At 34.9% G+C, this 25,919-nt stretch overlaps 3 protein-coding genes and 1 pseudogene across 3 annotated transcripts; 1 reads left to right on the forward strand and 3 right to left on the reverse strand.

Moving 5' to 3' along the window:
- LOC104743874 lies at positions 1,424-2,056 on the forward strand. The gene has a single exon (XM_010464910.1). The coding sequence runs from the start codon at positions 1,424-1,426 to the stop codon at positions 2,054-2,056; it is 633 nt and encodes a 210-aa protein (XP_010463212.1).
- LOC104743875 lies at positions 9,101-10,890 on the reverse strand (annotated as a pseudogene).
- Positions 11,180-11,920, reverse strand: LOC104743876 (probable disease resistance protein RPP1). The gene has a single exon (XM_019235570.1). The coding sequence runs from the start codon at positions 11,918-11,920 to the stop codon at positions 11,180-11,182; it is 741 nt and encodes a 246-aa protein (XP_019091115.1).
- LOC104743877 lies at positions 23,201-24,589 on the reverse strand. Its single transcript, XM_010464913.1, has one exon. The coding sequence runs from the start codon at positions 24,587-24,589 to the stop codon at positions 23,201-23,203; it is 1,389 nt and encodes a 462-aa protein (XP_010463215.1).

Here is a 25,919-nt window from a genome sequence, read left to right on the forward strand (position 1 = left end):
TGAACTCCCTTTTCCTCTTTTAATTTCAATTGCTTATTATTCAGAATTATGTCTTGTTCTTCATTAAACATGTTTGAGTAGTTCGCTTGTTAGGTTCAGGGTTTTTCACAGGGATTTTATGATTTATTAGATCTGTTTATTTAGGATTCATTATCTTTCTAGATCTTCATCATAGGTTGTTCTTCATATTAATTCTTGATTGATCACCTATAATTAATATCTTAGGAAAATAAATTGATATGAGAATAAAATTGATTTTCCTGATTAAAACCTTTGATTTGCAAAATTATTTTTTGCAAAGAGATTTGATTTAGTAATTTTGTGAACTTATCTAAACCTGTTTTTAAAGCTGATTTTTAACTTAGAATTTTGCAAAGAGATTTGGACTTTCTGGTTTTAAATTTATATAATATTAGCAGTGATAACTGATTTATTTTACAATTGTGTTTAGAGTTCTAGATCTGATTTTTAATTGCTTGAATCCTAATTTATTGATTGATTTAATATTTCATAATTTCCTGAGAAATTCCCTAGGCCTAACTTTTTGATCCTTGAATTTACAACAGCTTTTATTTATTATTTTGCATTGTTTATTTAATTCAAATTAATTTGTTTAGCTTAATTCATAAAACTCTATAATCTATTGTGTAATCTAGAGTCCTTGTGGAATTCGACCCATAAGTATTACAGTGACCTCTTAATTTGAGAGAGTAGCTCTAGGGTAGATTTGAGCATATCAACGTGCATACATGTTCTATTGTGGGCCGCGTAGCTAACCGTAAGCGTTGCACCTCAAAATATATTGAGAGGCTTTTCATCGACCGGGTAGGAATAGTAGATGGTGTTGTCCCACAACATATCGAAGATTCAATGAGGACAATGTTCGGCATGACTTTGGATTACACCACTTCATACAGGGCTTTACAATATGCGCAAGAATATGTGAGAGGAAGCGCCGAATCCGGATATGAGAATTTGCCTTATTGTCTTCGGAAAATAGAGCAGTAAAACCCGGGAAGTGTCGTTGACCTTGTTGTTGATGACGAGCATAGGTTTAAGTACCTATTCTTTCGATGCTTCAATCCGTGGTTTCAATTACGTGAGGTGAGTTATTGTGGTTGATGGGACCCATCTCACTGGTAAGTTTGAAGATGTATTGTTAGTCACTTGCGCACAGGATGGCAACTTTCAGATATTTCCGTTGGCTTTTGGAATTGTCGACTCGGAGTGTGATGCTTCATGGGATTGGTTTTTCACCAATTTAAGTTAGTGTATCTCGGATGAATATCCTTTGGTAGTAGTTTCGGATAGGCACAGTTCAATAGCTAAAGCATGTCGCAATGTTATCTCATGGGCAACAAGAGGGATATGTTATTACCATCTTCAACAAAACATAATTTCTAATTTCAATGGGAAGCAACTGATGTACTTGGTGAAAGGGGCAGCATATGCGCATACGCATGATGATTACAACCGCTACATGGCTTCGCTCACTAACGTAAATCCGGCTCTTGCAGCATACTTGAATGAGGCAGATCCAGCTTTATGGTCTCGAATTTACTGTCCAAGAGATAGATACAACATCAAGACTAGCGACATTGCGGAATCTATCAACTCAATGCTAAAGAAAGCCAAAGGTTATCCCATCACATATCTCATTGAGTTTATTACGAAAAAGTTAGGTAGGTGGTATTGGAAAAGACGAGAGGATGCACTAAGTCTGACAACCACTTTTAGCCGGGGTATTGAGTTGTTATTGGCCGTAAGGGAGCATTATGCAGATATGATGACGGTCAAACGTATTGATGGTTGGTGTTTCCACGTTCGTGGTGGGCAACGTGACTGTTTAGTTGACTTAGAAGCAAAATCTTGTTCATGCGGGATGTTTGGTGTTGAGAAAATATCATGTTCACATGCAATTAAGGCTGCCAAGTCAGCTAGATGGAATATGTCTACCGTGGTCGACGGTTACTATAGAAAAGATTATGTATATGCGTCGTACGCGGCTAACATCATGCCCAATGTCGAGCACGTTCCGATTGGGCCATATATCTGATGTATACCTCCAATACTGAAGTGGAAGCCTGATAGGCAAAAGAAGTCTCGTTGGCTTACATGGCTAGAACTGTCACGTAAAAAGGGGACCAAGCCGAGGAAGACACAAAAGTCATATGCTTGTCCAAAATGCAGGCAGCCTGGACATACTAGACCTAATTGTGTGAGTAACATTCACTTGATTGTTTTTAATTTTTTGTGGCTGATATCGTTGGTTATACTAATAGTATTTGTTCAGGTTGCTGAAGACGGAGAGTAGAAGTTACCTTCATCGTGAAGTCAACTGGAATTTCCGTAGCATTAATTTGTCTTTGTAATATTATTGGATATATTCCACGTGTTCAAGTCGACATTATCTATTTTCTCCTAAGGGAATTTCATTTCTTCTCTTCTTCATCAAATAGCATCAGATAGAGAATGATGAGTCAGATTTCGGGGTCAGATTCTGATACAAATTCGCATATACAAATTCCTGGACCAATCTGTAATTACTGTGGTAGATCAACGGTACTTGTGAAATCATGGAAAGATGCAAATCCGGGATGTGTATGAAGTAGGTGATAATAGAAGTCTCCAAGTTAACTTCAATCTGAAGTCTACTAAACTTTCCATGTCCGCTACTTGTATCTTTTTCTTTTGTTATTAGTTTTTTTTTTTAAGTTCCGGTATGCTCTAAATCCATTGTATTGTTCCATATATACACATCTGTACATTCATTGTACCCTTTCGATATCTCTACATTCATTGTACCCTTTCGATATCTCTACATTCATTGTATCCTAGCCTTCTCTTCATCTTCTTCTTCGATCATTGCACCTATAAATATCCTCTCAATCTCCACTCAATCTATTGCATCTTTTTCTTCGATCACAAGAGAATAAGTTGGTTACTACGATTGTTTTCATTTTGATTCTTGAGCTATGGCCGGAGAGAGTTCAAGTAAACGAACGCGAAGCAATTCCGATTTCGAGTGGGAAGAGGAAGCAATAGAGGCCATGAAAGAAACGTTTGAGAGGACGAGAGCCATGGTTGAGATGGAGACATCGGATCGCTTCAAAGCAATTCTTCATATGATGAAAGATCATATGAAGAAGAAGGAAAAGGCTGCCGCCCTCGTGCATCAAGTGGAACTAATCGACGCTCAACTATCCCGACTGAATCAAATATTGGTGAAATTCTGATTTAAACTGCAAATTCCGATTTAGAAGTTACATGATCATTGATGAAAACAAATAATACTAAAGTCGCAACATATGTTTAAAAGTCTCAAATAAAACAAACAAAGACAACACAATTAAAGAAGGCTACTTCACATAATGAGTTCTACTTGATACACTTGTTATGTTGTCTACGAAGTTGACAACTCCTCGAAGTCTATTTTTTCTTCGCCTTGTACCTGGTATTGTGTTTGTGAGGGTTCGTAATAGGAATTTGCAAGTGTTCAGAACTAACCATGTCCGTTTTTTGAGTGATAGGCTCTTCATTCTTCCCATTAGCTTAATGAGCCTTCTGTTCCTTTGGTTTGGTATCAACATCTGACTTACCAGTTACAACTTCCTTCATTTTGGTAAGATCCGAAGCCAGGCTTTCAATCTTCTCATTCAGCATGTCAAACCTCAAATCGCAACTGCTAAATCCGTCCTTAATCTCTTGAAGCAGAGCCGCTCCCCATATGTCGAGCTCATCTATAATAGAATCCAAGATATTGAAGTCCATGGCAGTTGAAGTACCTGGACAGTGCCTATTACCACTTGGTTCATCAAATGTACCGGCTCTCTTCTTCTCACCCTTTTCCTCCACCTTCACCTTCGCATTGTTGGTTTCATAAATATCATCCGTCTCCCACAATATCCATTCAATGCTTTCAAAATGTTATCAATTTTGTCATATGCTTCATCCTCTTCCCAAACAGGGCTAATCATGCCACCAATGGCCTTTAATTGATTGAAACGAGTCTACAATTGATATAAATCAGTATAGTTGTTCGAAGTGTTGCTAATAGACAAATCTAAGATAGTAGATAGACTGATATGCGTACCTGTCTTAGAATGCCCTCTTTGACATATTTTCTACCGCAGGAACCGCAGTAAGCAAACAACGGTGGAGTTGGTTTATTAGGCAAGGGATCACCAAATTCCTTACCAAAGTTCGGCATAGATTCGTATACCCAAATCTGCAGAGGTTCAACAAATCCGTCTATGGTGTAACTCTTGTTAATGTCCTTCTCCTTCACAGAATGGATGAGGTTCTTGAAAGCAACTCTTCCCCATGGATAATCAAGAAATTCATCTAAATGCATGACTAGCCTAGCCATATTTAGACGGGTGGGCATTGAGGGTTTTCTAGCTTCTATAAACCCAGCATAGATGGCTAAATAACCCAACCTAATACGATCTACTCTATCCCAGTTGTAAGCGTTCTTACATGCTGCGATGAGTTGCTCAATACTCGGACCGATGTCTAAACTGACTCCAAGCTTCTCCCAAAACTCTTCCATCTCGTCTGTCACATCAACCTATGGTTGCTCCAAGGACTCGACATCTTCACAGTTAAGTCCAGTGATGGCCTCAAACTCATTCAAAGAAAATCTTATTGGGTTAGACCCAACCAGACTCCATATCTCATACTTTTTGTTGTAGACTAGCTGAAAGCTGAGCATATAGTGAACCAGTCTAGAAGCCCATTCGAATTGGAGATGGTTGAACTGTAAGAAGACACCCAGTCGAGAGTTACAAATCTCATCCCATTCATCCGGTTGGAGAGCTTCGTGCAGTTCATCAAACAGCTTTGTATCGTTGATGTAATAGCCGATACTTTTGCACGGGAACGGCTCCTCACCCTTCGTGAAAAACCTCCGAGGAAATTTTAGATTGTTCGCCTCCTCCATTATGAAAAATAAGATTAGGTTTGGCGGGGAATTAGAACACGAGAGATTGAGATAGAAGAAGACAAATACGATTAGTCTACAATAGAATTGAAAAAGAAGTCTAAAATCGAATTGAAAAAGAAGTCAACCTTCAGTTTGATCGAATATGAAATGGCGGCGAAGACGTTGTGGAGAAGATGAAGCGGTAGGGTTGAAGAATATAGAGTTTGGCGAGATCTGGTACAAAAACGTTAAGCGAAGTAAGCAAAAATGCAATCCGAAAGATAGAGATTTAAGTTTAACATAAAAAGAAATGCGAAAATCAACCGTTAGTGATAAGAAAATAGATAAGCAGAAGAGGAAAGTTGACAAGAAAATGAGCAAGACGGAGTTAGAGATAACAATTATTGTTATCTCGGTTTTTAAGTTGTATAAAATTATAATAATTATAATAATCCCGGTTTTATAAAACCAAATCCGTTTTATTCAAAACAGTACCGGAAAATTATAAAGAACCCGATTAAAACCGGATCCCGCTTATCGGTAAACCTATTCCCGCTTATCGATAAATTAAACATATATCTATATATATATATATTACCGCCAACTAACGTCAAATCAATTTATACCTTGTAATGATGATGTTGACGACTTCTCTGGCAGACTTCTCCACGGGCCACTGAACCGTCTGCAAATCTATCAAATCAAATTAATATTTGTACTGTTTATGCTGAAGACTTATCAAGAAGACTTATTCCTGGGAAACTGAAACGTACTTTAAACTGCAAATCTATATAATCAACCAGATTAATACATCGTTAACTTCGATGAACGAGTTTCTATGTAACATGTTCACTTTATAAGCGTGAAGTGAAGTTGAATATAAACTAATTACCCAACCTTGATAGAATTCTACAATTATAAGTTAAATAAAATGAAGTGATATAGAGAAAGTTTCTATTATTACCCAACCGTGAACAGTTCCTCATGGTTGTGATGATTTATATTGACCGTTCCAATGAAACTGAAAGACATTCAATCACCAATTCTCTGTCGTGAAGATGAACTACGTACTATTTTTTAAGAGAAAAGAAATGATTTACTGATAACTTTTTTGGTTGCAGTTTTAAAATAATCACAAGGCCAGGGTTTGGGTTATATATACGAGACGAAGCAGTTGCAATGAACAGTTACATATAATTAAATAATAACGCAAACCGTCGCGTCATAAATCATTAACGAGCAGACTTCATTGCCTGACTTCTTTACACAGATTAAGAAGTAGACTTCATAATCTTAATTTTTCGACAATATCTAAATGATAGAAGTCTACTGTAAAAGTCAACTATTGAAGTCAACGAAGTCATCCAAATATTACAGAAACTAAAGCAAGTTCACAGATTATAGACATAAATACGCCATTCAAACAAACAAACACGATAAAGAAAGGTTCACAGATTTTATAACTTAATTGAAAGATCTACGAAACCAAAGAGATTAATACAACAATAAGGATTATCCCGACGATTAAGACATTCTCGACCACCCCGCGTACACTACGAACTGACAGACGTAATTCCTTCATCTGAGCTTTCATCTTGTCTAGCTCCTTCTGGACCCATAGCATTTCCTCATTTTCCTGGATGGCTGTAATAGAATCCCTTTGGTCAGCAAGTCCACCTCTCATTGTTTGAAGTTCTTGCATAATAGTCTCATCCCACCATAGAAATAAATATACCATAAGAATATTATCTATACTCAAAAAATAATTATACCAAACAAATAAACCACCAGACAATCGAACAACCTCATGGTTATTGCATCCAAAGAAAATCCTTCCAGGATTGTCGGCTGTGGTGGAACATTTCATAACTGTTTCCCTTCCGCAGAAACATTTGTCAGGAATTTCAACTGTCAGGCCAAGAAAGTTTACTTCGGGTGGACCTTCACTCCATACTTGCAAAGAACTAGAAGATGGCTGAGTGTAGCTGTGTAACCCCATATCTATGTGCAAAATGAACAAAAAACGATGAGAATTTCGAACAAAATTAGCTAAAGCGTTACAAAAGCAAATCGCTGACGATAAATAAAGAAATACTTATCTGAGATGTCCTTGAGCTTCGAAGACGAGAAATAATGAGAATACAATCTGAATTTCCGAGAACAACAATATCGGAATTTTTGAGAGAGAAAGTTTGGAGAGAGAGAGATCACATAAAAACTAGGGTTGACTTACAGAAAGAAGTATATATATCGTTAAATTATCCGGTTAGGTTAAAATCAAGGAATCAGTACGCATTCGGTTAGGTTCAGCTATTGGTTTGGTTAAATTATCGGTATTAATATAATATTAATAATTGATGGCATAACAAAGTCAACCACAAATAGTCCACATAGATGTCTACTTAAGCAAACCCTAAATCAAATAATTATAACCTAATCAGCCTTTCCTCCCTTAATTTGACTCGTTCATAGGTAAATTTATTTTATTTCAATGCAGGAAGTCTATGTGGTTAATATTTGGTCAATAGATTTATCAAATTATTTTTTATAATTTTTTTAATTAAATTTAAACTATAGTTAATGAGTAGACGTCTTTTTATGTCTTCTTGTTAACGTCAATTCGTAATCCACCTTAAAGAAATCTATTGCAGACTTCCTCCGGGTTACATCTGTCATTTCGGCTTGTATTTTTTGTTTGGTCGTAAATGAGTCAACTGTAATTTCAGTATCCTTAGTAGTTATGTTTCTCAAATATCGAATATGGGGTCTACTATTGCATTTAAGGCCAAATAAAGGTATACAAAATGTAATTGTCCCGTGAATGAAAGGGGTAAATCCAAGTATGATCCGGTTATTAAATCAGTAAAATTTTAATTTTATACGCCCTGCATTTTCTAAAGAATGGTTTAAAATCAAACGTCTAAATAAATCAGTCATTCTATATATTTAAAATAACTTTGAAAAAAAATCTTTAGAAAATGACAAAAATACCATGGTTATGGAATAGAGGATAGAAAATTGGTAAAAAATGTTATGAAAAAAATAATTATAATACATGAAAAATCATCATTGTAATATCAAAGTGTAGGTTTTTACTACTCGTATTTCTTTTTTACCTTTTTTTTTGAAAATTAATTACTATTCATATTTCATTCGAATCTTTATGAATACTATAATTCATCTCATTTTCAGTATTTTTCTCTCGTTTGTTTATCACTTATAATTGAGATTGTGAAATAGATTCATTTGTTTCTCAATGTCTATTAATATTCTGTGTTTGTATAAGCAAATAAACTGTATATATTTCAAAAAGGATTCTCAGTTTCTCGTATCTATGGATATATATTATGTAAATTTATAAATTTATATATTTTGATTTAAGTATAATATTATGGTTTATTTTGTCTTTGTGTTATTCCTAGTGTTACACCTTAAAGAAACCTAAAACCACTTCCAGCAGGTTAGTTAGTAATCGTTTCAACAAAATGATAAGTTTGTACCTATACTTTTATGTTGTTTTTCATTAACAGACATTTTATGTCATATTAATTACAAAATGTTTTTGTCACTAATTTATTTTTCGAAATGTGTATTTGGACTTGTTTTTAGTTAATTTTTACAAACAAACAAAAATACAAATTTTAGCTGGATTATGAAACCGTCTATATATAACTAACTCATATACTTAGACCCTTAGATTATATATCTTTTAATATAAGTAAATCTTTCAAAGCATATTTTGATATGACAAATCTAAAATTTTTATGCTTAAAATTCTGGTTGGTTCGATTAAATTTCAAACATTTTACATATAATTAAAATAGTATTTTCTATTTTTTAGCCAAAAAAACTACCATTGACTAAATGAGAAGATCAATTTACATGGCTTATAATTCTGTCTAAAAGACTAAAACTATCAAAATATACATAGCTAGTCTGCAAGACGTTCTGAAAGATCAGAATAGCTTACACCAGGATTGCCTTGGTCTTTTGCTAGGAGCAAAATCTGTCTTTTAGAATAGTTAGAAAATCATCAGCTAGTAATCAATTAGTTACGAAAACGGAAATTGGAAAATATGTAACGTAGTCAGGAATAACTATAGAAGTTGATTGATTAGTCAGGAATAACGTAGTCAGGAATAACTATAAAAGTTCAAATTTATGCCTATAACACTTTTACTACCCTGAAATAAACACACATATACTAAAGTACAGACGGTCAGTTATCAAATGTATAGAATTTGTATTGAGAGTAAAGGATTTGAAGAATAAATGACAATACTTACTGTTTGATCAGTGAGTACTTCATAGATTTCCATAGGATCAACCAAAAATTGACGTTTCCCAGGCTCAAAGATTGATTGGTTACGAACAATTTCTCTACCCAATTGAACTAGTACATTATGCATCGGTGAAAAAGTGTCCTCGGATATGAGAGATTTCTGAACTATGACCCGAAGTCCTTGTTTCACATTCGAGAATCTGTGACGAAGAGTATCTTCAAAGGTATGATCGATGCCTTCACCGATGAAAAAGCAGGCTATATGGAGAAATAAATCTTTGTCTTCGACATTTAAGGAATCATAACTAAATTTTAATGTTCTCCCAATTTCTCCGTCAAGGCAAACCCTTAACCTTGGTAGTTCGGCTTTCCACTCTTGCTTAGACATTCCTAGTAAATGAGAACCCATAACCCTAAGCCCCAAAGGGAGCCTACCAGCAAGGCTTGTCACTTCCCATGCAAGCTTCTCGAAACCATCAACAGGGGAATTCTGACCAAAAGCATGAATGCAGAAGATTTGAACAGCCTCGTCATCTGGTGGAAATCCCACATTATAAATATGTTTGATCTGAATTGCTTTCAAAAGTTTTTGGTCTTGTGTGGTGATGATAATACGAGATCCAGGACCAAGGCATGCCGCTTTGGGCATGGCATGTACTTGTACTAAGTGATCTACCCCATCAAGAACAATAAGCACTTTCCTTCCCATCACAAAGTCTTGTGCAGTTCCTAAATGACGAATCTTGATATCCTCTTGGTTAACTAACTGAGATAGAAATTGTTGCTCTAATTGCAATTTCACATCGTAATCATCAGAACAAATTGGTCTTTCATAACTTGGTTTGAACTTCATGAAAACACACAGCTCAAAACCATCGGAGATTTGACTATGTAGAACTCTAGCAATAACTCTAGCAATGGTGCTCTTACCAATTCCAGAAGGACCTGAAATCCCAACCTTCCTCGTTTCATCTACACAGTCTAGGCAAAGCAATTTTTTCATCTTTTCCATATGAGCTCCCATCCCAATTAAATCTTTAGAACCACTTGATGGTGTGTAACTAATCAACCTTTTCGAAATTTAAGTGACAATTTCTTTAATCATGGCAGCTTCATTATCCCTACAAAAAAAACAGAGAAATAATAAGTCCTCTAAATTAAAAGTGAAGTTTTACGTATGGATTCAAAAGTTGTAAACTAAATGTAGCTTGATGAGTTGAAAGAATATGAACATAATTAATGAAATTTAAAAGGACGAACCAGTTGTTTGAATCATAACCAGCAACTTAGCCACTTCCTCAAAAGCTTGTCTCCATCTCCCAATGTCCTCTTTTGTCATACCCTCACAAGTTTTCTCAAAGACAGATCCAAATTCTCCAGTCAGCTTCTTAACATGGGATGGATCAACTTCATAGAAAATGGCAAATACTGTTAGACCGAACTTTTTCTTACACTTCACAATCTCCACCATTTCCTCAAGATACCACTTTGAAGAAGCATAGTTCCTAGAGAGCAAGACAACTGCGATCTTAGAACCTCTAATGGCCTTAATGAGTTCAGGACCGATGGAATCCCCTCTCCTTATCTCATTATCAATGAAAGGAGTGATTCCTTTTCTTCGAAACTCCTTTTGAATGTGACTGAGAAAGTTTCTGCGAACGTCTTCCCCATAGAAGCTCGGAAAGACATGAAGTATGTGAAGGAGATAGTTAGGGTGCATGGGGTGCCAGCGAGTATTGTGTCTGATAGGGATTCCAAGTTCACATCGGTGTTTTGGAGGGCATTTCTGGCAGAGATGAGCACTAAGGTGCATATGAGTACAACTTATCATCCCCAGACAGATGGACACTCAGAGAGGACGATCCAGACGTTGGAGGATTTACTGAGGATGTGTGTGTTGTATTGGGGTGGCCATTGGGCAGTTCACTTGAGTTTGGTAGAGTTTGCTTATAACAACAGTTACCAGGCGAGTATTAGCATGGATCCTTATAAGGCTTCGTNTTTAATGTTCTCCCAATTTCTCCGTCAAGGCAAACCCTTAACCTTGGTAGTTCGGCTTTCCACTCTTGCTTAGACATTCCTAGTAAATGAGAACCCATAACCCTAAGCCCCAAAGGGAGCCTACCAGCAAGGCTTGTCACTTCCCATGCAAGCTTCTCGAAACCATCAACAGGGGAATTCTGACCAAAAGCATGAATGCAGAAGATTTGAACAGCCTCGTCATCTGGTGGAAATCCCACATTATAAATATGTTTGATCTGAATTGCTTTCAAAAGTTTTTGGTCTTGTGTGGTGATGATAATACGAGATCCAGGACCAAGGCATGCCGCTTTGGGCATGGCATGTACTTGTACTAAGTGATCTACCCCATCAAGAACAATAAGCACTTTCCTTCCCATCACAAAGTCTTGTGCAGTTCCTAAATGACGAATCTTGATATCCTCTTGGTTAACTAACTGAGATAGAAATTGTTGCTCTAATTGCAATTTCACATCGTAATCATCAGAACAAATTGGTCTTTCATAACTTGGTTTGAACTTCATGAAAACACACAGCTCAAAACCATCGGAGATTTGACTATGTAGAACTCTAGCAATAACTCTAGCAATGGTGCTCTTACCAATTCCAGAAGGACCTGAAATCCCAACCTTCCTCGTTTCATCTACACAGTCTAGGCAAAGCAATTTTTTCATCTTTTCCATATGAGCTCCCATCCCAATTAAATCTTTAGAACCACTTGATGGTGTGTAACTAATCAACCTTTTCGAAATTTAAGTGACAATTTCTTTAATCATGGCAGCTTCATTATCCCTACAAAAAAAACAGAGAAATAATAAGTCCTCTAAATTAAAAGTGAAGTTTTACGTATGGATTCAAAAGTTGTAAACTAAATGTAGCTTGATGAGTTGAAAGAATATGAACATAATTAATGAAATTTAAAAGGACGAACCAGTTGTTTGAATCATAACCAGCAACTTAGCCACTTCCTCAAAAGCTTGTCTCCATCTCCCAATGTCCTCTTTTGTCATACCCTCACAAGTTTTCTCAAAGACAGATCCAAATTCTCCAGTCAGCTTCTTAACATGGGATGGATCAACTTCATAGAAAATGGCAAATACTGTTAGACCGAACTTTTTCTTACACTTCACAATCTCCACCATTTCCTCAAGATACCACTTTGAAGAAGCATAGTTCCTAGAGAGCAAGACAACTGCGATCTTAGAACCTCTAATGGCCTTAATGAGTTCAGGACCGATGGAATCCCCTCTCCTTATCTCATTATCAATGAAAGGAGTGATTCCTTTTCTTCGAAACTCCTTTTGAATGTGACTGAGAAAGTTTCTGCGAACGTCTTCCCCATAGAAGCTCGGAAAGACATGAAGTATGTGAAGGAGATAGTTAGGGTGCATGGGGTGCCAGCGAGTATTGTGTCTGATAGGGATTCCAAGTTCACATCGGTGTTTTGGAGGGCATTTCTGGCAGAGATGAGCACTAAGGTGCATATGAGTACAACTTATCATCCCCAGACAGATGGACACTCAGAGAGGACGATCCAGACGTTGGAGGATTTACTGAGGATGTGTGTGTTGTATTGGGGTGGCCATTGGGCAGTTCACTTGAGTTTGGTAGAGTTTGCTTATAACAACAGTTACCAGGCGAGTATTAGCATGGATCCTTATAAGGCTTCGTATGGGAGGCCGTGTTGTACACCGTTATGATGGACTCAGGTGGGGGAGGGGAGCATGTACGGGGCAGATTTTGTTCAGGAGACCTCGGAGAAGATTCGGGTTCTCAAGCTGAACAAGAAGGAAGCTCAGGATCGGCAGAGGAGTTATGCCGATAGGAGGAGGAGAGACATTGAGTTTCAGGTTGGAGATAGAGTGTACCTCAAGATGGCCATGTTGCGGGGTCCGAACAGGTCATTGACTGAGACTAAGTTGAGTCCAAGGTATATGGGTCCGCTCAGAGTGATTGAGCGAGTTGGACCAGTGGCATATAGGCTGGAGTTACCTGAGGTTATGTGTGCATTCCATAAGGTTTTTCATGTGTATATGTTGCGGAAGTGTCTCCGTGAGGATGACCAGTTGTTGGCTAAGATCCCTGAAGATTTTTAGCCCAACATGACTTTGGAGGCGAGACCAGTGAGGGTTCTCGAGAGGAGGATCAAGGAACTTCGGAAGAAGAAGATTCTTTTGATGAGAGTTCTGTGGGACTGTGATGGTGTGGAGGAGCAGACTTGGGAGCCTGAGGCGAGGATGAAGGCAAGGTTTAAGAAGTGGTATGAGAAGCAAGCCACGACTTGAGCTTGCCTAGCCTGGCCCCATCTGTAGTCCGTGGCTGGAGCGGGAATAGAGTATTCCAGCCCATCTCTGTTGTTACTCGGTCGCTTGGGGTGGTTGGTTGTGCGACTCAGTAACAAGATGAGGTGGTGTTTGGGGTACAAAATTTCCGCAAGACAGTGTACATACAAAGAAAGATTTGTGTACATACAATATTGAACTCATTATCTTACACTACACTAGAATAAGTCAATAGCAAGCTTCAGGGCCGGGATGTTTCTTTTGTGTGGTCCATGGGTAATGAAAATGAAAGATCATTATGGTTTGGAAAAAAAGAAAATAATAACTCCTTGAATTTACCGAATTGAATGTCTCAAACTTCTACTTCAAAATCATTGTTTTATTTATATTTTTAGACTACGATTCAAAATCTGGATTATTAATTTGAACGGTCATGATTTATTTTGTTTAGGGTCAGTACCATAAGCATCGTCGTTTTTTTTTCTAAGCATCATCTTTTCATTTTATTAAGTGTCATCTATTTAATTAGAGGTAGAATATCATATGTCCTTGAATAATTTTTCTTTTGATAAGGATCTCCTTCAAATTTAGAATTAATCATCCAATCTTATTATATAAACCTTATGACAAAATTACTCATTAACAAGATGACACGTGTCAATTATATCATTCAGATGTTGACACATGTCAATTCATTATTAAAAAACTTAAAAATAAGAATGTAAAAATTTAAATCCTAACCTAAAAATATTTTATATAAAAGTAAATGTCATTAACAAGATCGTGACAAGTGTCAATTATATCATTCAGATGTTGACACATGTCAATTCATTATTAAAATTTTAAAAAATAAAAATGTAAAAATTCAAAACCTAATCTAAAAAGGTTTTATATTAAAGTAAATAGATAAAATAAAACCTAATTTTATTTAAAATCTAATTATAAGATAAGTTATATATATATACCATAAAATTCAAAATTATAATATTGTTTACTTATTTTTACATAAAGAAAAAGATTGTTGAAGTAAAAAAGAAAAAAACAATTTGTTGGTAGTAGTTAAGACTAAAGAGTATATTTTAACAGTAAAATATATTTGTACAACTTTCAGTGGTAATGTAGATAGTAGCTTTGTAAATATATATACATTAGTGTATTATAGCAAAAAAAAAAAGCAACTATTTTCTATAACTAAAAGTTTATCTCCTTACTTTTATATATTGTTTTTACTTACGAAAAGAATTAAATATATATTCTTTGTTAAATTTAATTTAATTGATAAAAAATAGTTGTACATAAAGAGACATATGGCATATGGCTTAGATTTTAATTGATAAAAATGTCAAAATTAAGAGACATATAATTGGTTATTTAATGTGTTCATAAATACAATTTGTTGGTAGTAGTTAAGACTTAAGAATATATTTTAACAGTAAAATATATTTGTTTGTACAAATAAACTTTTAGTGGTAATGTAGACAGTAGATTTGTAAATGGATATACATTATTGTATTATAGCAAAAAAAAATAACTATTTTCTATAACTAAAAGTTTATCTCTTTACTTTTATACATTGTTTTTACTTACGAAAAGAATTAAATATATATTCTTTGTTAAATTGAATTTAATTTTAATATTTTTGAACTCATCTACAACTATTTTAATATCTATTTTTTTTTCAACCAAACAATAAATAAAAAGGATTTTCCTCGGTTAGTTGCCCAAGCCAGAGGGAAGGAGTTTACAAAAGAAAATTCAGAGATAAGAGAATGCGAAGCACATGCAAGACAATCCGACTTTGAGTTTGTTGCATGCGGGATCCAAGAGATGGAGAATAGTGGAAAAACTCCAGCGAATTAAACTCATCGAGCAAGTTGAAGAAGGATGACCAATTCAGGGGAATGCATCATAGTGAGTAACTCAGCACATATCCGCTCCATGGCCCACAACAACGCTTCTAACTCTGAATGCAGGGGGGATGGGCTCCGTCTTAGACAATTGGCCCCATTAACAAGATTCACTCCTCACCAACGCAACACCATCAGCCCAATCATGAATGCTCATTGGTTGCTTTCCAAAAACCATCAATTTAACAACAAGGTGAAGAAACCTGGACATCCGAAGACGAAGATGGAGCCGACATGACCGCCATAAAAGATAGTGCCACTTCCCAAGCTAACTTATCGCCCAAAGCCTGAGCAATTATATAATTCGTCTCGATCTCTAAACCTTTAAAAAAAATTATTTATGGCCTTCCAGATTGCCAATAAAAATCATGGTAATTGAAAAAGTTGATCAGGATCACCCTGTTGAGAGACATCCCTCCAGAAAACAAAATCCAAATTTGAGTACACCGACTCATATGGAAAACCCTCTGATGAGACCGAAGTTAGAGATAAATCCTAAATTTCCCACGAGTGAGGGCATTAAAAAAAAATGTGATTAATAGTCTCAACCGCAGAGTCACACCTTTTACACCAGATATGTACATTGGCCACCTTGGTGTATCTATTTACTTTTATAGATAGTTTTTACTTAATAAAAATACTTACTTTATATTCTTTATTAAAATTTATTTTATTTTAAAAACTCTAAACCCGCACATCGGGTGGATCCTAATCTAGTACAGTATACAAGGCATGTGACTTTGGTTCTTCGAGTCAGTTCGGTTAGGTCGGTAATTGTTTACAAAAAATAGAGATATGCTAAAATTATCAAACATAAAATTGGTTTGTCAGTTCTCGGTTTTGTTTGGTTTTGAGTTTCAAAACTGACATTAACCGAAGTGTTTATTTTGTTTTCAATTTCTGGCTATTTTTGGCTTAATTTGGTTATTTCATTTAAATTTTGAGTAATTCGATTCGGTTCAAATATTAATAAAAACCAGTCGAAAATGGTGTAATTTTGTTACAGTCCGGTTATTTTAAAAAACAAAAAAAAACAGTAATCTGAGAAACCAATCGGTTTGATCTGAACAGAAGCAAAATTATCGAGTAACCTAACCAAAATTAGAATCATGCCGAGAGAACCTAAACCGACCCCAAAACTAAAAAAAAATATAAATAATTGGAAAAACATACGCTTTTGAAACATAATTTGCAAAGTAGTACGTTTACTATTTATAATTGGCAAATAACACGTTGACCACTGTTTGCCACTGTTTCACTCTCTTTTTTGCCATCCCAGACCCTACTTAATTACATCACATGCTATTACTCCTCTTTTCTCCTTTTTTTTTTTATTTTTCAAATAATTTAATATAATTTTTTTAGAAAACTTTTTAGATACAAAAAAAATATTGATTTTTTTCTTTACAATTTGATATGAATTTTGTTAAATATTTCTAAATATATTATATTATCCGTACACTATTTTAAGTGTACAGAGGTCTTTACACCTTATTAAGTGTACATATGTGTGTACACATTATTAAATATACGGTTTTGAGTCTATCCAATATGCTCGATTGTTTAAACAAATATTGTTGGACGGTTGAATCTATATATTATGTTGGATGGTTTAAACCGTACAGAACTATTGTTGGACGGTTGAATCTATCTAATATGCTAGATGGTTTAAACCGTACACAAATATTGTTGGACGGTTGAATCTATCTAATATGCTGTACGGTTTAAACCATCCAGCATATTGAAAGCCTAAAAATTAAATAAGTTACATCTGGACACTTAATAATGAGTACGGATGCAAAAGTATGTTAAAAATATTTAACATTATCAAATAAATTTATCAAACAAAATGCATATCAAATTATAAAAAAAAAAATTTTTAAAAAATTTATTGACTACGTTTTTCGTTTTTAGATTGAATGGGCATATAGTAAAGAATAAACAAAATCTTTAAAAAAAAAGGTGTTTTTGCTGATTGAGAGAGACGAGAGTTGGAGAGATATTCTCCAGCCCCTTTTCGTAATCTTCTCCAACAAGCTCTACCCCACACATATTTCTATCTCACACCACTTCTATTTCACGTTCCCCTCTTTTACCAATTTTGAATAGTATTAGTACTATTTTTCTAATTATGTTTCTAAAATATACTAAAAAACTAACAAACCCAAAAAAATATTTGAATCAGTTTGGCTTGGTCGGTTTAATTACTTATCGCAGGGCTAAAATATACCCTGTAGAATGTAGATTATTATTTTTTTAATTTTCTTTTTGTATATATGTTAAATTTTATTCGTCAAAAATACCCCTATTTACATTTTTACATTATATACATCCTTGTTCTTAGAATACACCAGAAAAATACATAATCATAATTTGAATTCTGACCCAGCTAGACCGACGCTAGAACCCTCGTTTTGCAAACCAGTCGCACAAAGCATCCACCACCTTTCCATTGCTCTGCGTTGAAACTGTTAACTTGCGATATCTGACTACACGATCCACCTGTTCAATTAAAATCGCAGCAGATTGAGACTTTTCCCCATGTCGCCGGCGGTTCCGTTCTCTCTATATTGAATAGATTGAGTTTTGCTGAAACTTATTCCGAAATATTTATTCACAACGTAATGTAAATCTCTATCGCTAAATAATGAAACTTTGGAATGTTACGTCTTTAGACCAGGTCAAAGAAAATATTGCAAACTAGATTAAGACCCGTGCTAGAACACGGATTGAAATTCATTTTATTTTAATTATAATTTTTATATAAAATATAATATAATTAATGTGATTGTTTTAAAATATTTTTTTGGATAAAACATTAAGCAATAAAATCATATGCTAAATATGATGGTTTGAAAAAAGACACATATTTTGTAAGCTTTATTTTGTTAATGATTATAGATAAGTACCTGTGCTATAACACTGGTTAAATTTTATTTTATAAAAAAATTGTATGTTTTATATTTTAAAATAAAATTTTAAAATGTTGTATATTCAACATCATGAGTTGAATGTCATTATAATACATAATTTTGTAAATTTGGTTTTTAAAAAGCGAGTTATTATATTATGAGTAATTTAATATATTGTTATAGTTTTTGTTTTACTATACTTGGTTTCTTGAAATTCTTTCATATTATAGTGACATATTATTGACATTACTATAACAAATCCATTTAGAGTGTTTATAGTTTCTAACTTTTATATCAAGTTTCAATATTTTAAAAATATTTCAAAATAAATTATTTAAAATTTATTATATTATATAAAACTATAAAATTCAATAAAAAAAATATGAAATTGAATTTAAATATTCAAATTTTGACCCGTTACTCAGTAATTTTTTAATTCAATAGATATTATTTTTAAAAAATAATATTAGTAAAGCTTGAATATTTTACAGATTTAACAATTTATACTTGTTTAAAAAAATTTAACTTATGGTATATCTGGAAATAAGACTATTTTTAATTATAATAAATAATAGATAATTTATTTGTTTCACAAAATAGACTCATATATAAAAATGAGAGGTGAAGTATAATGATAATTAACAAATTAAAATGTTAAGTTAGATATTAAAAGATTTTAATATATACGGATGAATAATATAATAATGGAAATTAATATGGTAAGTTAGATGATATCAAATGATTCTTTAGAATATTCTCTTTATGATTTTCGGAAATAAATTAAAGTTGCACCCACTATTTAATTTGTAACCAGTTAATCTATAACCTATTTGTAACCAACTTATTAAAATTATATAGTCTACAAAATAATGTTTTGTGTTCCGTTTTATTATATAGGAGATAAATGAATAGTGTAAGTGAAAACTTTAAAATAAGGTTTTTTCTTTAATTAAAAATTAAAAAGGAAAAAATTCCAAAATTACTACAAATTTGTGACTTTTTCGAATATACAAAATTTAAAAAAATATCATCTAATATATTAAAGAAGTAGTCTAAAGAGCTCACATTAAACCTCAAAAAATTTGATCTCTCTTATCCTTAATGAAAAATACCCTTTTAAAAAAATCGGATAAGCTTTTCTATTCTATTTGAATTGCAAAAATGCACCACATTCACCTCAGATCTGAAATTACTCTTTTACCATTAATGAGATTCAAATCTGGACAATTTTACCCTTTTCTAAGTTTTAATTTTTAAAAAAATAAATTAAAAATAAAAACCGAAATTTGTTTTACAAAATTAGAAATCTAATATATTTATATGCAATATCTCTCTTTAGAAAAATAGAAGACAAATATTAGAATATGTTATGAATATTTGTTAAAGAAAATTTCTGTTTTTAAAAATATTAAAAATGGTAAAGATAATTATGACGGTTTTCCTTCTAAGCTATATATATATATATATATAGAGAGAGAGGCTCAGCCAAAACAGTAGAAGTGGGATTCATTAAGCTAAACATATAGTTTTGAGAGTATAATTTTTTTTTATTTTTTTTTGGTTTTAATGAATCAACTTTACTATTGTATGAATTTAATTTTTTTTATGTTGATGAACTATTGATATGCTTTGGTGCTTTACATGAATTAAATTTCATGCTGCTATAAATTTTAATTATTATGCTGAACCATATCGAAAGTTTTACTCATTTTGTATTGTTCCTTTGTGTTTTAGGTCTACCTGTCACGGACCATGAGTGTTTTTTGTATATCAAAAACAAGATTGGACGAATGATTTGATGAAGCAAGCAAAAAAATTAAATCGGTAAAGTATTATTAGTAATTGTGTTTATTTGTTTTTTTGTTTCTTTTTCCGGTGGTGATTGTTATTTAATTTTGTTTTCTTGGTTAAACATGATTTTTTTCTACAAGCAAAGGAGCAAAGACAACTTTTGGTAATATATCTTGGTCCTTTATATGATTCATCAAATTCTAATTTTTATGTTCTTTTTTTGTAGTGGTTGTTTGAAAAGCAAGATCAAGCAATCACAGATTTTGTCTATGGTTTCTCCATCTTTTAAAATATATATATATATATATATATATTGGCAAACAATACTTTTCATAAACTAATTAGGGTTCGATTCATATACCACTGAGGACATTTTTTGCGAGAGCATCAACATGGCGATTGCAATTCCTAAGGATGTAAGAAAAGCTACAAAGATGAAATTGGTAGTCGACTTCAATGTGTTTTGAGCGATTATGAAACACATGGTTAGCAGAAAGATGCACTACAGAAAGATTATCACACCGTAGAACTGCATGTATGTTTTGAACAATGCCCAAGTCTATGAGAACAAAGGATATCCAAGTTAGTTCCGATGCAGCTGTGGCAAGAGCTCTGTATTCAGTCTCTGTTGAAGACCGAGAGACTGTTGGTTGCCTTTTTACAGACCATGAGATTATGTTTGAGCCCAAAAGAGCACAAAAACCAGTTGTAGATCTTCTTGTTTCCTGACAACCAGCATAATCACTGTCACTATAAGAAACCAATGGCAAATCATCACTGTATGATACCACAGACAAGTCGCTGTTTCTATACATATGTAGACCCATTGTAGATGTTCCTCTGATATAATGCAGAATCCTTTTCAACAAATGAAAATCAGATTCGGTTGGAGCATGCATACGCTGACAGATGAAGTTCACTGCAAACTGAATATTTGGACGTGTGATTGTCAGATATTGGAGTTTACCTGCAAGGCTGCGAAAGTAGCTTGGCTTAGAGAACAAACGTTTGTCTTTAAACACTTTGTCAAAGCAAAGTGGTAGTGGTGTGTGGACCGGATTGAAGGTTAACATACTTGCATGATGAAGAATCTCCTCAGCATACTTAGTTTGACTGAGAAACAGACCGTTTGAGAAAGACTGAGCTTGAATCCCCAAGAAGTAATGAAGATTGCCCAAATCTTTCATGGAGAACCGCTTACTGAGCTCTGCAATTAAGGACTTGAAAAGTGCAGGATTAGAGCCAATAAGTAGGATGTCATCCACATATAACAAGAGGACCATAGTATCACCATTATGATGGTAGACAAAGAGAGAAGGATCTACCTTACTACACACAAAGCCATATTCAAGGAGGAAGTTGCTAAACTTATCAAACCAAGCTCTGGGAGCTTGTTTGAGCCCATAAAGAGCTTTCTTTAAAGAGCAAACATGATCTGGTTTGGCAACATCTTCAAAACCAGGCGGCTGAACCATCAAAACCTCTTCCTACAAATCACCATGTAAGAAAGCATTTTTAACATCTAACTGTGTAATGCTCCAATTTATGGAGGTAGCTACTGCAAGGCCAATGCGAATGGTTGATGTTCGAACAACGGGGCTGTACGTCTCATTAAAGTCCACCCCGTCTTCCTGATTGAAGCCCTTAGCAACCAATCTAGCTTTGAGCTTATTGAGAGAACCATCAACATTTAGTTTCACAGTGAATACCCAACGACAACCAAGAACATTCATATCAGCAGTAGCAGGAGTCAAGATCCATGTATGATTCTGATAAATGGAATCAAGTTCATCCAACATAGCTTGACGCCAACCAGGGTGTGCTAGTGCTTCAGCGACTGTTTTAGGTAACGATGGCAGAGTTTTGCTTGCAACAAGGGCGTACATGGGGTTTGGTTTGCGAATCCCATGCTTAGATCTAGTAATCATCGGATGAACACCTTCTGCACAGCCTTCTACAGCTGATTGATCTGGACAAAGTTCAGATGCTTCTATAGAACATTCAGGAACATCTTCTGTTATTGATTCTCTGTTATCTTCAAGAGGAACCTGCAACTCATGGTGAACCAATGTTTCGACAGTCATTAGATCCTCTTGAGGATACTCAACAACTTGTGTAGGGACTGACTGAAGTAAATGTGGAATGGGAGAAGGATCCGCAGCCTGTTGCCATGCTTGTAACAATCCACTGTTATGGTGTGTCACCAGATGTTTGTACTGATTTTCAAACAGGAAACATTGCTCATCGAAGATCACATGACGTGAAATATAAACTCTCCCAGTTGGTGGATAGAGACATCGGTAACCCTTATATTGTGGATGATAGCCGAGGAAGACGCATTGAAGTGATCTTGGCTCAAATTTGTGTTGAGCATACGGTATTAGACACAGATAACATGCTGAACCAAAGATTCTTAAAAACGAGTAGTCTGGTTGCTTGTTGTATAACACCAGACGTGGACTTTTCTGATCTAAGGAAGCAGAGGGAATCATATTACTGATGAAATTTGCAGAGTAGAATGCTTCAACCCAAAAACGGAGAGGTGTTTTACTTTGAAACAACATAGAAAGACCAAGCTCTGTGAGATGACAATGCTTCCTCTCAGCAATACTGTTTTGCTGCGGTGTAGAAGGACATAATAACAAGTGTTTGATGCCATGATTATGTAAGTGTGTTCTAAATCTGGTGCTCATAAACTCTCCACCACCATCACTTTGAAACACTTTTATTTTCTTGCCAAACAAAGTCTCCACTTGTTTTTGAAATACTAGGAACACATCACAGAAGTCAGACTTCTTTTTCAAAGGAATCAACCAAGAGTAACGAGAGAAGTTATCAACAAAAATTGCATAATATTTGAACCCTTGAACTGATACAACTGGAGAGGGTCCTCAAAGATCACAATGTATTCGATCAATGGGTTCCTTTGCACTAGACCCAGAACTAAAGAACGGTAATATACTACTCTTTCCCATTTGGCAAGGACCACAAACAGGAGATGTGCTGCTCTTATTGATAGATATAGCCTTGCTGTTCTTGAGAAGTTGAAGAACTTGGAAGTTTGCATGTCCAAGACGTTGGTGTCAAACCATGTCACTAGCCGCACACTGCCGATTTGAAAAACAAGCTACAAACTCCTGGTTCTCTAACATATAAAGGGTCTTACGACGAGGTCCTTTGGTCACCACTTTCTGAGTGTTGAGGTCAATCACATACACGACATTAGCATCAAAAAACACACCACAAGGATAGTCATCACAAATTTTAGATACTAAAAGTAACGACTGTTGCATCGATGGACAAACAAACACATCTAGAAGAGGTAAACTACATGTATTAGTGGTGAGGATTATCGATCCAATGTGAGTGATCGGTAAGTGAGTACCATCAGCGACCATCACTGTTTCTGAACCATTGTATGGTGTAGCATTATTGAGTTGAGTTGTTGCAGAAGTGATGTGTGCTGAGGAACCAGAGTCTGTAACCCATTCAAGACCACCATCTGACACCTGAAGAGCAGCAAGAGCCTGGGGAACATCATCACTCTGGTAGGAGTTGTCAAACCTATTCCAACACTTCAAAGCCACATGACCAACCCGACCACAGATCTGACAAACCGGACGAGTATTGGATGATCCTCCAGACTGAGACGAGTTACAACTTGAGTTGTTAACTTGTTGAGAGAATCCTCTACCACGAGTAGAGTAGTTGCCTCTGCCACCTCTACCACGACCATTTGAACCACGTCCTCGATAACCCGAGAAACCACCTCGTTGGGTTTGAAAAGCCAGATTAGGTGACACATCCGAGGCAGTTTCATACGATTGCAGTTTAGAATTGAAACTAGCGACTTCAAGAACCACATCATTAAAGGTAGGAGATGGCAAACGAGACAGTGAACTTTGGATAATAGTGGCTATGGGATCATATTCTCGAGCCAGACCATTCAAAAACAGAACAACTTTCATCGATTCATTCACTTGCTTCCCAATCGAACTAAGGTTATCACACACAGCACGAAACTCACGACAATACACCGAAAAGCTCTTATCTTTCGTATTCAACAGATTAAGGTGACACAATAACTCACACTCTCTAGCTACAGAATTTCGATTGAAACTAGATGCAAGAGAGTTCCATACCTCTGCAGACGTTGACAGAGCATGAACTAGGCCAAGAACCTCTTCAGAGAGAGTTCCAAACAACCACGACTTGATGAGTTCATCAGTACAGACCCATGCTTCATATTCTGGGTTAGAACTTGTGACTTGGACATCGTTGACAGTAGTAACACGAGTAGCTGCAGGTGCAGGAGTTTGGCGATCGACAAAACCAAGCCGCTTTTGGGAACGAAGAAGAGATTCAAACTGAGTCTTCCACAAGAGGTAGTTTGTGTCGCTCACCTTGATGGTGACAGAGCTAGCCACATGAATGTTTGACGGAAACGGATAAGGATCGCGCCTCTCTGCCATGACAGCAACCTGTTAGGGTTTTAGAGAAGCTCTGATACTATGAGAATAAACAAAGAAAAGTATTGAGGACTGAACTTTTCTGTATTATTTTCCTTAACTTTGTCAATTAGAGAGAGGCTATATTTATACATGAAGAAGAACATTCTAGACTTGTTTGACTAGCCTAGAGATCTGCTGACAAGTGTTGATCATCTACTACTCCTCTAATAATAGGAGAGAATCATAACGGTTAGATAGTACAGGCTCACAGCCTTCTCCAGCTGGTGTTTTTGTCATCTTCTTAGCCTCTTTCCTCTGTTTCATTGTTTTGTCTTCTAATTGCAGAGAGGAAAGAACTTGTTGGACTGATGGACCTCCTTTAAGTGTTGGGCCTGTGATGTTTTGGTTTGAGCCCAAAACATTTTGTTGTTGTAATCAGAGACAAAATATTTTTACTAATGGATCAACCCCAACTTAAAAGCTATAGTAATTTGACCATCTCCAAATTGTTTACATGCACAATATTGCCTTTCCACGAAGTTGATCATGTTCTGATCATTTTTAAACATGACTTTTCAGAATTTTACATGCACATTATTGCCTTTCCAAATTGTTTACATGCACAATATTGCCCATCTCCAACATTGTTTACATGCACAATGTTCTGATCATTTGACCATCTCCAAATTGTTTACATGCACAATATTGCCTTTCCACGAAGTTGATCATGTTCTGATCATTTTTAAACATGACTTTTCAGAATTTTCTTAATGGAGATGAGATTCAATAGACCTTCTCTCTAATACTGGTTAGAACCGCGACTAGGTCACCACTGAATAAATTATACAAATATTTTTTTGTAAAATTCTAATTAAGAAAAAGTGTTTGATCTCCACCGCATGCAGTTTAAATTAAAGCAGAAAGATAAAATATGAGACTATTTGGTGGTTCTGATTCATTTTCCACGTTGGGTCAGAATAAAAAAATTAATGATACTGCAAAAATCTGTTAAATGGAAAGAGGTTTAAGAGGCGCATAGCATCGTTCTCATAAGCCAATAGAGAATTGTGCACGTATTGTTCGTTCCATGATTTCAAACGTCACACAACTTAAATTAAAAAATACTTTAGAATTGGACTCGTACTTCTTGTGGAGTAATATTTGTACAAAACATTATTTACATGGGAATCAATTTAGTATTTTTGAAATGACATATATGGTTGATAGCTTAACGACAGATTAATTAGTGTGTGTATTATGTATATATCAATGTCGCAGATTAATAAGGGACTCGAAACAAGACATTCAAAAAATCATAAAGCCATATAAAAACTAATAATACTATTTAATA

Source organism: Camelina sativa, chromosome 14 (assembly GCF_000633955.1).
Source record: "Camelina sativa cultivar DH55 chromosome 14, Cs, whole genome shotgun sequence".
Classification (NCBI taxonomy): Eukaryota; Viridiplantae; Streptophyta; class Magnoliopsida; order Brassicales; family Brassicaceae; genus Camelina; species Camelina sativa.